At 40.3% G+C, this 14,553-nt stretch overlaps 1 protein-coding gene across 6 annotated transcripts in view; it reads right to left on the bottom strand.

Annotated features, from left to right (window-relative positions):
- Positions 1 to 395: 395 nt before the first annotated feature.
- The window catches only part of n4bp3 (NEDD4 binding protein 3), a 168,014-nt gene continuing 153,856 nt past the window's right edge, over positions 396 to 14,553 (bottom strand). For all 6 annotated transcript variants that reach the window (XM_072263641.1, XM_072263639.1, XM_072263638.1 and 3 more), the window contains 3 exons: positions 10,216 to 10,637; positions 7,485 to 8,303; positions 396 to 6,069 (listed from right to left, as the gene is read on the bottom strand). In XM_072263641.1, coding sequence (XP_072119742.1) covers positions 5,422 to 6,069; positions 7,485 to 8,303; positions 10,216 to 10,605 — 1,857 coding nt within the window. In that variant the 5' untranslated portion in view covers positions 10,606 to 10,637 and the 3' untranslated portion in view covers positions 396 to 5,421. The remainder of the gene's footprint in view (positions 6,070 to 7,484; positions 8,304 to 10,215; positions 10,638 to 14,553) is intronic.

Below are 14,553 nucleotides of genomic sequence, written 5' to 3'. Positions count from 1 at the left end.
ATTGGAAAATGAGTTCTGTTTTGAGCACTCCATCAAGAAAAATGCTTTGGGATTATGGGTAAATTTCAATGGTGATTATCTGGGAATGAGAAGACTGTGTAAAAATCTAGAGCTGTTTATAACTATTACAAACATTTCCTCTAGCATTGACAAGCAGATAAGATACAGATTTCCCAATGTAACAAGCAAATTTACAGCTTTGGTTTAAATAGTAAAGTTAATTCCATACAGTTTTTAACTGAACTTCACCTGGAATAATGATTTGGTTTTGGTTCTAATGTTTTTCTAGGTTACCTTCCAAATATAACTTCACTTTTACTATAAATTATGGTGCACACCAGAGTGCATTAACGTATGTCATTAACAGACAAACCATGGTAAAACAAGAACCCATTTTAAAGTAAGTTTTATTTGGAAATGTTTAAGCCAGAGTTTGAGCCATAAATGATTGGTAAATAGCAAGCTTAATGCATCTGGTCCTAGTTACTAAACAATGTTAAGATGCCAGGTTAACATTTTCTAGACATTTAATTCACTACCACAGATGCAGATTAAACCTGAAGTATTTTAAAATGACTACGTTGCTCATAGCAACAACATAACTGGTACAGTCTGCTACAATGAAAGAAATAGGTGATGAAAAGATGGCAGTATAGGAGCGAGTAACTGCAGTACTGATCATTGTCACTAGGTGGACACAGTGTATCATCAATCCAAAGTAAGCACTAGTACACTAGGCCATGAAGTCAATATTGTTCTTTTGTTAAGCACTAGTCTACCCTGCAGCCAGTGCAGGTGCTGAGGAAGGGGAAAAGAGGTGGGAGAAGGAATCTTGTATTAGGCCCTCTCAGCCTTCTGTACTCTGTATAATCCATCTCCAAACTGGTGTGGCCCAGTTATTGACTGTGGAAGGATTTTAGTTACTCAAAACAATTTTGCAGAATGCTAACAGGTGTTAAAATTTTTTTTTAAACTTAAAAGGAAAATCAAGAAATGCCACCCAGGACAGGCAGCATCCAGTGCTCCACAACCACTTCTATACTTAAAATATTATATCTAAAAGGAAACATCTTTTTGGTTATAGTGGGGAGGCAGGAAGAACTGAAGCAAGATTAAATCATGGTTATATGGTTGTTTTTTCAGCTCTGGATTCTATTAAAGCAGGACAGACGCAAATAACAAAATAGATCCAGATACTGGAAATCTAAACTAAACAGAAAATGCATTTTTTTTGTTTTCAATGTCTGCAACAGATCATCACTTTGTTCTCAAGTGGGAACTCTTTCTTGAAGGGGAACAGTATTGTTTGTGTTCACACTCAGCAAAGAAGTGATCTGAGCAGCAAGAACTGGAGCCCAAGTTTCTTTGGAAATTATCTAAAACTTGAGTGTTCAGAAGATTTGGTGATTTTGGAAGTTGCTCTTATTCCATTTTCAAGCCCCTTAAATGACATGAAGAAGTAACACTGGCTTTCAGTATTGCTTACATCAGGAAGTCATGTTAGAGTGAGCAAGGGAAACAGGAATATTGTGGCACTGGGGCAGAGTTCGTGCTGCAGTGACCTATGTTCAATCCTGGCCACTGGTGCTGACCATGTCAAGCTTACACATTCTCCTGGTGGACCACATCGGTTTTTTCAGGGTGCTCTAGTTTCACCCTACATCCTAAAGTAAGCTAACTGGCCAGAATTGTGTCAGGTGAGTGCTAGAATCTTGAGGACTTTGGTAGCAATGTGGAAAGAATAAATGCACAATAAACCCATTTTTAGTGTGAATGGGTGCTTGATATAGGTGTCAGTTCAGTGGACTGAAAGGATCATGCCCCCAGGATAAAGTTGGAGAGGGAGAGAGAGAGTTACTGAACAAGCATAGAGGAAGATGATTTTGCTGTCTGTGGTAGATTATTTTCTTTCCAAGGCCCAAGAGGTTTATTGCTGACCTGAGCTTTCTAGCACAGCAGCATAAGTTTTCCAAAGGGTTAGAGTTTGTGACAAAGTTAAATTTCTAACCAACATTCCTTGCTCAGCTTCTTGTTGTAAACAACTGAACAAGTAGTTCTTGTAGACCCATGCTTAATCAATGTAAGACAATAGGGTTGTGCTAATTAGCCTGCATCTAACCAGACAACACTGGCTAAGTTACTTGCATCATTGTGACTAAATCTGAGAAGATTGCAGACCAGACTGATTTTGTCATTTAGCACATCAAACATGGTCACATGTGTTGTCGAACATATATTAGTTGGGATACAGTATTTTCATACTCAGAGAGTCAGTCCTCACAGAATTATTTTTGGGTGTCTGAGATCTCTGTCCCCAGAAGCATTTAGACCATCTGTGTGAATTACCTTGTCCTAGCAAAGGCATCTGAAAAACATCACTTGTAGATAACGTCAACTAGTAGCAAAACAGTATAAATGTTAGAAAGCATCTGGAATTGCTACCAATGACAAGGAGAATTACAGAAAGATGGGGGTGACAGATAGAAGAACTAGAATTCATTTGTCAACATTTGGTTTCTGTAACAGACAACTCATTCATCTGCAACTCATTGGTAAGTTCTTTTTTTTGTAAGAATTGTACCCGTGTTTGGAAATTGGAGTTTATAAATCTTTTGTAATTCAGAAATCTTTCATAAATTAGAAATCGTCTATCAGTGTTAAATGTATGTATGTTAAGAACTGCTTGTCTAAATTAAAACTGAAACATACTGTTTGGTTTATTTTAACTTTGTTGGCTGGAAGTACCTCCTCCTTGATAGGGAAGGGAATGCCACCACTCAGGTAGCTGTATTGGCAGCTAAACCTTGCTGCAGAGACTAGACAGGGGAGTAAGCTAGTCTTTGAATTCAGTACAACTGCCTTATTGTGAAGATGCCCATAGAAACCTATATTGGACAGGTCTTAAAATCTCCTTTGAGGTTAGAACTTTGCAGACAGTGCATCCACCATCACATGTCTTGGTGTTTAGTGAACAATTACAGGTGAGTGGAATTTGCAAGCGCAGATGGGAACCTGTAAGGAACATTAAGATGAAATGCTGGTAGGTGCGGCTATAAGTAGTGATCCTAGCAGCCCTGTACTGAGGGTGGAGAGTCAATGTGCAACAGACTATACACAGTGGCAAACCTGTGTTCAGCCAGATAATACCTCCTGATTCTTTAAAAAAAATTGTGGCAGCTAAAAAAAAAACTGACACTAATTCTGCTGTAGCTTTGCAGTCAAAACTACCTGGAAATTTTAGTTTGTTATAGTGAAGGGTATTGAAAGAATAGATGTGGAAAGAATTTAAAAATTGAGTTTATTATTTAAAAATAAGGGTCATCCATTTCTTAAAAAAAGATACTTTTTCTCTCTCAGTTGACCTTTAATCTTTGGGATTCTGCTTCCTTTTAGGAAGACAAATGTTGAACATTCCTTGAATGGTGTGGGTAGAAACTCGATCAATAAGCAGGGATAAGTGGAAGGCACTGCCAGGAGGTAGGGGGGAGGTTGGTAGAGGCAGATACATTAGTGACATTTAAGAAAAACACTTAGATGGGCACATAGGTGTAAGAAAAATGGAGGGCTACATGGGAGGGGTGGCTTGGAGTAGGTTAAAAGGCTGGCACAATGCTGTGGGCTGAGTGACTTGTACTGTGCTGCGATATTCTAAGTTCTATGATAACTGGGGTAAGCAAGAACGTAGAATTGAAGTTGAAATTTGATTAGCCATGTTATTATTGGAATGCAGCGCTGGCTTGAGTCACTAGTTAGCCTACATCTGCTCCTAATCCATTTGTACACCAGCTCCACTCATTGGGATTCAGATTTTCACCGTCAGCTTTGTTCAGTAAAAATACGCAGTAGGCTGTGGATCACTCCACAGAAGTCACAAACACAAGCTGAGGGATTACTTCTGTACCGTATTAGTGCAGAACCTGTGTGTCCTGTACTGTTGCAAGTCCTGCCTTCTGGTTGAGAAATACTTAGCCATTTCACACATGAATGAAAAATGCATTGCCTTGTTCACATGGAAGGGACTTCTCCAGGCATTTTTGTCAACATTCCTTTCTCAGTCTATGTAGTCAAAAAGAAACCAGTGAGCTAGCTGGTCTTTGCAATGCTGTCTATGGGATATTTCTCACAGTATAGTGACGTATTCTCTGAACAGTACTTTAAGATACGTGGTGAGGAGTAATGATCAAAAATGGCAATTGTACAGCATATCTCAATACAATTTTAAAATATTCAACCTTGCAATGAAAGAATGAAAATGTATTTGTGAATGTATTTATAAATTTAACCAGGCTGTTTCGTTCTGAGTTACAATTCCTGGAGGAGAAAACGTGGTGTCATTGAGGTGGTCATTTTTTTTTTCTGAGGCAAATACTGCTCTGGCCATGACTGCATATGACTGCTCTCACTGCCCTGACATTGCAGTGAACAACCAACAGCTGTAGGTATCTGCATATTAATTCTAAAAAGTACTAGCAGGTAGGGTTATAGTTTTGAATGTCGGTTTCAATATTGTCCTCTTCTTCCCTTGAGGCCCAATTCTGTTTCAACAAGACACAAGACAAAAGCAAAACAATTGCCCTCCCGGATGCTGCAAAGCAAGCCAGATCTTGTCAGTACAATCATGATCCTCATAAGACAGAAACTTCCAGTTTGTCTATACATAGTGAGTGATAAAAAGGCAAAGGAAGAGCATTATGAAAAAAATGGTATCTATGCCTCATGTGTAGAAAATGTTATAAAACAAAATCCAAATAAAATTCAGCCGATAAAATTCAATCCATCTCAAAAAAGGGAAAATCCTTACAAAAATAATTAAACATAGACAAGATCTGGTATTACTTTTCACTTTTCTAAAACTATCATTCCAAATCAATATTACTTCTTGGCAGATTTGCTAATCAAATTGCAGAGCTTAATTCTGTGGAATGTGAAATTTAAACTAAGCTCTAACAATTATTAATTCAGAGAGGGACCTGAATTGCATTAATGTGTCATTCTCTGCAGTGATTCTATAATATATAGGTAAACAAAATACCATACTAGGGGATTATTTCACATTTTAAACCACTGAGTTTAAAACTTAAATTGGCTTGACTTAAGTCAGGTTTGCATTTGTTGAATGCACAGAAGTTCTTTGTAGCATCTTTCAATTATGGAGAAAAGGTCAATCACTTCTCAGATTTGAGGCATCAAGAACTAAGTATTTCAGGTTCTCTACACATGCCACTTTCCATTAGAGAACATTCTGGAAGCATCCTTGTGTGTCATCCTTTCCATTTGTAGATCCAAGTCAGTAATATCTTCCAGCTGCTACAACCTATCATCATGTTCTGTTCACCTTGAGGAATTCAACACAATATATATATATCTTTAAAAAAGTCAGTGTCCTGATCTACAATCAATGATGCACAATTTAATTGCTTATCATATCTCAGAGGATTCGATCCTTTCAATCCATGGTAGGTTCTGTTTGACATCATTGTCCGTCAGTTCTACTTTGGCTGTAATAACCCGAATTTCTTGTTCAAGGGCTTGGTTTCTTTGGTACATCTCTAGATAACTAGACTGTAGTTGTTTCTGATACTGAATGACTTTTTCCTTTTCGTCCTGCCAGGTACTTCTCTCAATTTCAAAATTGGCAGCTTGGGCTTCACACTGCCTTCGTTCCAATAACAGTTCAGCTTTCAGTCTTTCAATCTGGAGGACAAGACCTTGGGTGGTGTCACCATGACAGCTTCTGGCTTTCAGATCATCAGTCTCCCTGTTCAACAAGCCTTTCATTTCTTCGGGTGCTCCATCTCTCTCCAGGCAGGCTTCTTGGAGTAAGATGTGCTCCTCCTGCTGCTGCTGCTGCTGCAGCAGTGCGTTTGTGCTTTTAGCTAGTTGCTTGGATTGTGACTGCAGGGAGTTCTTTAGCAGCAACATCTGTTCATCTTTGGTACAGAGCTCCACTCGAACTTCTTGGAGCAGGGCTTTCAGGCTGAACAGCTCACTCAGTTTCTCCGCTACCTCTGCCTGAGAGTCTCGCAGTTGCTGCTTCAGCAGGGCGATCTCACCAGCCTTCTGACAGACCTGCAATGAGACAAATTTCAAGCAAACCCTTCTGGTCATCTGAAACAACAGGCTGCTCAGCATGAGCAAAAACCAACATTTAGGTTTTCACCCAAGACTTTTTAATCTAAATGCTCAAAGCTTTTTTTTAAATTTTGAGAGAGAAGTTTGTAATTGCCCAGCTGTTGAACAGTGCAGACACTACAGACCAACCTGAAATGGTTTTCTTCCTTTGCCAGAGATTCAATCAGATTGAGGGTTTAAGGTTACAAGCTACAAGGAAGTTTAGAGGGGATCTGAGGAAGATTTTTTTTTCACCCCCCAAGGTTGGAATCTGGAAAATACTGAGGAGTGATGGAGGTTAAGACTCTCACAGTATTTAAGTATTCCAACTAAAACAAAGGAGGGCCCAGACTAAGGATGGTAAATGGATGAGGATAGATGGGCCTTGATGGTTGTCATAAATAGAACTGCAGGCACTGTTTCTGTGCTGCACTTCTGTTGTTGACTTTACTCTTGACCAAGATGGATCATTCGAAATTTTAGTTGCTAAGTGCAGAGGAAAAGAATTGGGCCTAGCCACTGGTGAATACTGGTTTGGAAAGAGATAGATAAATATAAAATATATGTCAAAGGTGCATTCACTTCAGAGAAATTAAACATCTCCTTTGATTCCAGTATGAAATTCGGTGTGCTATATGAATGAAAGTGGGATTAATGGAGCAAATGCCTCCCACGTAATAGAGCTGAGCCTTGCAGAGATTTAACTCCAGGAGAACAGCATTGCTGTCAGCATCCTTGGTCTGAAATTGAGGTGTGGAAAGAAGAGATCAGGGCATCAGCAGTAACCAAGCACAGACTGGTAACATTGCAAAGGAGAATTCTTCAGGAAAGTGTGCTTGGAAGGTAATCCCTGCTCAGACTTTCTGCCAGCAGCCTAGGTAAGCCTGGGCCCTCTTTATCTATCACTGAAGCAGGTCTCAACCCCAAGGTTAAAGGTTGATTTCTCATGTGGGGCATAAACCATGTGCAGGTAAGAATTTTGCACAGGTGACTAAATTCTACACAGCCTTTGATGTCTGTACATAAGCAGAAAGATGAGAGCCCACAGACAAAAATCTTGCCGGGTGCAATTGGTGCACCAAATACCCAATCGTGTTTAGCAACAGGTTTTTGACAAATTTGCCTTGTGCAGTGCATAAGGGCAGGGTTAATAACAAACAATTAAAGCCAGCTTTAAGAATAGGTACAGCTTCCTCGACGTTTTAGTGGAAAACAATATGGGACAATGTGGACAATGTAACAGTGTTAGTACAGAAACCTAAATCAGTAACAAGGAAGATGTTGCTGATTACTTTGGGGTTCCATGTTCTTTTGTTTGTGAAATGCTAATTAACCAATGGCAATACATAATATTAATACATAAATAATTATACCTCCCATTTGGTCTCCTCCAGCTTTGGGGTTAAGTCATCTTGCTCCTGTCGATAAGACGTACACTGGCTTTTGAGCTGCTCACATTCCAGCAGCAACTTGTTGAAATCCTCCTGCAGCTTCCTCTTCTCCTGCTTGATCTTGAAGACCTGCAGCTGGAGAGTCCGCTGGGTGTGCTGGGCTTGCTGGGTCACCTGGCGCAGCTTGCTGGCATAGATTCGCTTCAGCTCTTCCATCTCCTTCTCCCAGAGCCTTTGCTTATCCTCGAACACCTGAGCAATGGCATCCTCGCTCTCATCCAGGTTCCTCCTCACGTGCTTCAGCTCCACTTCCTTCTCGTGAAGTCGGTCTTCCAGCTCTCTGACAACGTCCTCCATCGATCGTGACAGCTCGCAGGAAGGGGACATGTTGCCCTGGGGGTCCACCCGGCTCAGGACTGCCATACTCTTGCAGGAGAAACGGCCACTGTCAGAGTTGGAAGCCTCCTTGGATCCCCCATCAATGCAGTTTGAGCCAATGTGGTTGATTTGCCCCATGGAGGCACTTATCTGCCCTATGTGGTGCTTCAGGCCCGTTCCGCAGGGAGGGAGGCTCGTCATGGAATTCCGCCCAGAGTCAGACAGGTCCTCCTCTTGACTGACTGTCCTGAAGTAATCCTTCTTTTCAGCTCCATTCCTCATGGGTGAATGGTCCATCTTGCTGAAGACATTGAGGCTGGCTGTACTGTCACTCAGCTCCTTGGTCTGCTGCGGATACAGATTCTGCGTTGAACTGAAGTTCGTTGGCACCACCGGCGTGAATGCAGAGGGTCGGAATCGTGACTGTGGAAAAGACAATAAGGTGGGGACGGTTTGGTGAGGGGGAGTAGATGGGAGGATGTAAAATTGAAGATCAACTGATATACATTAAAATACAGTTTGTACTTGTTTTCTGCTAAATGGATTATGCTCGTATACCCATTAGTAATCCATAAGAAGTTGTTTATTCTCCAAATTTTTGTAGCATTTCCATCATCAACTGAAAGGCAAAGCTTAGTTCCGGCACCTTCTGCTTTCCTGATGTTTTTATTATCTAGATATCTCACAGCCCTGATTTTTGTACTTGTGAGACTATCAACACCTGATAGAGGAGTGACATGAGCTAACCTGGATGGCAAATACTTATATTAAACTAGGTTCATTTAACTTAATAGAGAGACTCCCATCCCAGACAGTAGGTTAACATGAATCACACTGGTACATCTAGTTGGTTGTAGTGTTATAATCATTTTCTTTACAATCTATGATCTTAAAGAATGTCATAATTATCAAAAGACAATCTGTTTGAATGTCAAGTATAGAGATAAATGCTAATATAAAATCAGGCAAAGCCAATAATTTTTAGGTTTGAGGTCTACACACTTTTCTTAGTTGCAGAAATCCAATTAGGCACCAATGAACAAACACTTCAATTGAAGTTCATGCATTTAAACAGCTTTGCAGAAGTCTCTTCTCCCCACTTACATTGTCAGACTATCTGGCAAGAGCATCCTGGTGACATTTACATTCCTCACAGTTACTCTGCTCAGAGTCTGACTAAAGCTTCTTTTTTATCTTAAAAGATATTGCTACTGAGACAGCCATGAGGTAATAAAGAAGCTGTTACTGAAATACGTAGAAAATGCTGGAAATACTCTTATAGAAAGAGAGAAAATAAGTAACATTTCAAGTTGAAGAAAATTTCAGCCCGTCCATTGCCAATGATCAAACAAGTAGCTTGTCAAGATAGAGATTGTCAAGAGAAGCTGTGGAGAAGCTCAGAGAGAGAAACAGAGGTGGCGTCATCTGTACACATCATAACTGTGTCCTCTTGTGGCTTGGTATGGACATCCTGAGACCATGTGTAGCTATTTGTGTAGCTACTCTCACTTGCTCGTCCATTGAAACGTTCCCACAACCAATGATCTCACTTTAAGGACTCTTTATCTCATTATCTCATGTTCTCATAATTAATTGCCGTTTACTTATATTTTCATCTGCACAGTTTCTTACCTTCTGCGCTTTGAGTGACCTTTCATTGATCCTGTTATAGTTACTATTCTAGATAGATTTGCTGAGTATGCCCACAGGAAAATGAATCTCAGGGTTGTATTTGGTGACATATACAGCATGAACTTTGATAATAAATTTACTTTGAACTTTGAACTACTTTGTAGCAGTGATCAACTGCAACACTCACTTTGTCATGTGAGCTTGAAAACTTTAACTGTTCTGCCACACACACAAACCCCATGTTTTGAAAAAGGATTCTGGTGCAGCATTGCATAAGATACACACTGTGCTATAATCCACTTGCAACAATGCTACAAGAATCCGTGAAGATACTGATGCCACGCTTTTGAGTGATGTTGCCAAGTGGCTGCATATGGATGAAGAAATAAAATGAGGCCTGGATTTGGGAAAACGCCAGTGTTCCTTGTAGGAACTTCTGGCTTCAGCTGGATAGACAAGAACCAAATAAGTGAGTATAGTGCCACCACCAGTAGTGAATGAAGGTGGCTGTAGTTATCCATATTTATACAGAATCAAAATACATAAAGAGAAATATTAAAAATTCAGAAGGTTGAAAATAAAGTACATTAAATAATTATCAGATTGATAGATCTTAAACAGGGTGAATTAAAAGTAAAAGGCAACTTATTCTACTGTATCAAACTTGTTCTAGTCAGGTGTTTCTGACTGAGGTTTAAAGTACCTTTTCAAATTTTCCTCCAACAGGAAGTGAGTTCTTTTTTAGGTCAATGTCCTTCCCATAAATCTCATTCTGTCCGTCTTTTCGGCACCGTTCCATGGAAGAACACCCGGACGCAATCCTTTTGTCCGTTTTTGCTCCTTTTTTGGTGCTGTTAAGATAGTTCAACAGGTCTCTCTGGGTCAGTCCTTTTTTAAAGAGCCCATCTGGCTGCCTGAGGTTGTATGCGTTCCCACTTCGGTGACTCTTCATATTATCACTTGTGAGCTCATGTTTTTCAGCCATTAGACTACCAACGCTTCCCATTTTGCACTTGCTGTTAACTGGAGAACAAGGATACAGGTTGTTGTGATCACTAGATACAGATAAGGTGTGGACAGCAGCCATGGGCATTCAGGACTCCAGAACATGGCTTGATGGCAACACTAGAAGAGAAAAAACAGACCACTTAAAATACCAGCACTGAGGAATTAATGAAAATTAAGCCCTGCTCCTGTCCCCATGATTAGACTGGGTAGGATGTATGCTCTCTGTGTTACATAGCATCAAAAAGAATGTGTTCCTCCTCTCTGTGGCAAATAAACCAAATATGCGCTCACTCCAAATGCACACAGTAAATTCAGCAAATGTCGCTTAATAGAGGGAATGTATTGGCAAATACAATCACTTTATGAGAAGCTATATTGTCAAACTTAGTGCTTTATGACAGGCTTTTAAAAATATTTATTCTCTAGATTTGCACATTGCTGGCAAATCCTGCTCTATTGCCTATTCCCAGCTGTCCTTGAACATCTAAATTGTACTGAATCAGACAGGCAGGAATGGCGGATTTCCCAGTGGAGCCATTGTACTGACAGGAAGGTACTGTAATATTTAAAATGGGGCTTTGTGCCATCAGAAAAACTGACATTTAGAAAAACTGCTGTTCTTACTTCCAATAAAATGGCATAGAGAGTAAAAAAAGGAGGGGGGGATCAGGGAACAGATAGCGGATAAATTGTTCTCAGGGTCTTGCAGCACTGCAGAAATGCATGCAAAGACTCTGGATAAGGACTAAGCTGCAAATTCTGACTGCATTATGACATAGGGACGGTGGGGGGTTGGAAGGGAGAGTGGGAAGTCGATGCAGAGAAAGAGGAGTGGGGAGAGAACCACGGAAAAGGGGGAGGATGAGGGAAGTGGACAGAGAACTGATGGGGCAAAAGTGGGGATGAAGAGTTAAGAGCCAAAGGAGGGAGAGATGGGAGAAGTGGGGGGGGGGAATGAATGGAGGGAGGGGAACTTCCATGCTGCCTGGTATTATGGGTGGCAAGAATAGACAGAGATAAATAGGGCTGAAATGTTTCCAAAACAGACAATTAACTCCACAGAAAGAAAATCCAGCTCCTTTTCTATCTAGCTTCTACTAACTAGTTCAAGCACTCGCATTGTGTCCCAGCAGCAGAGTTGCACGACTGATAAAACTAAGCTTCAACATTGCACCAGGTGTTGAGAAGTTTTAATAATACTGGAAATCTCACAGACAAAATTCCTGCTGCTTGCCTAAACAATGCACCATATTTAGTGAGTCTCAGGCAGGATGTTTGTGAGCTATCTGTAGCTTGCAATGTGTCAACAGATAGCGTTAAGTGATAATTTACTCAATGAAGGAGTAAATTATATTTAAATTTTACATCACTAATACTTTTGAATAGAAGCAGTGCTACTTTGTTACATTTTATAGAACAAAGTCGCAGTATTGTTCAGTATTGTGCATTGACCAGTTCCTGGTTCTCGGACAATGTGGTGCAAATTCCAGCTCTACCATTTTCAACTTCGTTTTACTGCAGATTCGACTTCCCTGCAAATAATATTGGAGCACTGAATCAATGGGAAATTTTCATGGTGGTTAGTACATACAGTCAGTGGCCATTTTATCAGGTACAGGTGGTACCCAATGGTGGCCACTGAGAATATTTCTGTGTGATTGTGTTCATGGTCTTCTGCTGCTATGGAACTCCACTTCAAGGAATGACGTGTTGTGTGTTCAGAGCTGCTCTTCTGCACACCAACTCTGCACGCCACTGTTGTAACATGTGGTATCTGAGTTACTGTTTCCTCCCCGTCAGCTTGAACCAGTTTGGCCATTCTCCTCTGACCACTGACATTAACAAAGTATTTTTGCCCACAGAATTGCCACTCACTGGAAGGGTTTTTTTTGTACCATTCTATGTAAATTCTAGGGACTTTTGTGCATGAAAATCCCAGGAGGTCAGCAATTTCTGGGCTATTCAAACCGCCCCGTCTGGCACCAACAATCATTTCATGGTCAAAGTCACTTAGATCACATTTCTCTCACATTCTGATGTTTGTTCTGAATAAAAACTGAACCTCTTGACCATGTCTGCATGCTTTCATGCATTGAGATGCTGCCACATGATTGACTGATTCGATATTTGCATTAACCAACAGGTGTTGCTAATAAAGTGGCTATTGAATTGAAGTGCGCATCTTCAATTACTTGTAAAATTATCTAATTTCACTTTTGTCTTATTTCTTTATCGCACAAATGTTCTTTGGAGGGAAATAGAGTTTGCCAACCACTTTACCACAAAGTGGCATGGTTTTCATCCCAGAAGCACCATGTACTAGATGTACCACTGAGCTATTGGGAAAATATCAAGAAATATAATGCATATTTAATGAGTGAATATGATTCAATTGCCATGACACTTGCACCAGATTCCAAATGTTCCGAAATGGAGGATTATGAGAGATAGGTGCAGAGCAAACTCCCGGGGCTAGAAACGCTGCAGCATCATTTGTTTTTGGTGAACCAATGAGGTGCTTGGGTTTCTCAATAATTGGGGGCACAATATCTTGATATTCTAATGTCACTGCCTGGACTGGAGAATAGAACAATCTATCATGCATTAATATTTTTCCTCAGGGTTGTCTTACTCTGGAGTGCAAGTCACTCAGAATGGAGGTGGGGTGAACTATCTAGTGGGGAGAACTGGAGAAGAATTGAGAAAAGAATCAGAGTGAGCCAAAGCCAAAATTGAAGGAAGATGCTGGGAAGCGATTCAAAAACATCCTAAAGAAAATTTTGAAAATAGGAACTGATTAAAAAGTTTGGTGAAGTGTGTAATGAAGTTCAGAATCTACATTGAGGTAAAACCTATGCACCTTACCCTCCGGTACAAATGGATGTTTTAACAATGGAGCACCTTCCAACCCTCCAAGTAAAGTCTGTCCCAGTGTACAAGACTGTCCACATACAGATACAATGTAAGTAGCACAACAGTTGCAAGCCCAACAATCTCTGAGCACTTGCGCACTCAATGTACGTGAAACTCCATGTGTGGATTTTAGATAAAATCCATTTGGGGAGTCCATTACAATGCTGAAATAAGCAAACAAAATTCGAGCCCAACCTTTAAACACTCAGCTGGTAATTGGGGGGAGGCCTGCATGCTGAAGTCAATAACATATCCAGATATTATCTTTTTGATAAATATAAAGATTTGCTTTATTTGTCACATGTACACATTGAAACATAGAGTGAATTTTGTCATTTGTGTCAATGAATAACACAGTCCATATACGTGATTCGGATGAAAAATAGGTGCAGTGATTAGTAAGTTTACAGATGACACAAGTCGTGGATAGCACGGAAAGTGCTGATGAAGAAAATCAGCCCAAGTATTGCCTGTTTATTTCCTTCCATCAATTTTGCCTGTCTTGCTAAGTTCCTCCAGCATTTTGTGTGTGTTGCTCAAGACTTCCAGCATCACCTTTATTTAACATGAGGGACCTTGTCAAATGCTTCACCAAAATCCATGAAGACAACATCTACTGACCTTCCCTCAGTCATCTTTGTCACTTCCCTCAGAAGAACTCAATCAGTTTGGAGAGGCAGGATCTCCCTGCACAAAGCACAACTGACTTTCTCTAACAAGTCCAGGTTTTTCCAATGCAGACAAGTCATTCCATGGGAAACTTCTCCAATAATTTCCCTACCACTGATGCAAGGCTCTCTAACCTATAATTTTCTAGTTTGTGCCTATTGTCTTTCTCAAATGAAGGAACAACATTGGCTAATCTCCAATTTCTGGTATCTTGCCTGTGGCTAAAGAGATACACATACTGTATCTTTGTCAAGGTTCCAGCAATCTCCTCCCTTGTTTCCCTCAGTAGCCTGAATTAGATTCTATCAGGCACTGGGGACTTATCCACTTGAATATTTTCCTAGACACACAATACCACCTTCTTTCTAATATTGATATGTCCTAGAATATCAGCAAAACTCTCCCTAATCTCACTCACCCATCTCCTTTTCCTTGGTGAATACTGATTTCC

Source organism: Mobula birostris, chromosome 7 (genome assembly GCF_030028105.1).
Source record: "Mobula birostris isolate sMobBir1 chromosome 7, sMobBir1.hap1, whole genome shotgun sequence".
Lineage (NCBI taxonomy): Eukaryota > Metazoa > Chordata > Chondrichthyes > Myliobatiformes > Myliobatidae > Mobula > Mobula birostris.
The sequence above is the reverse complement of the archived record's forward strand: the minus strand, read 5'-3'. Positions and strand labels throughout refer to the sequence as shown.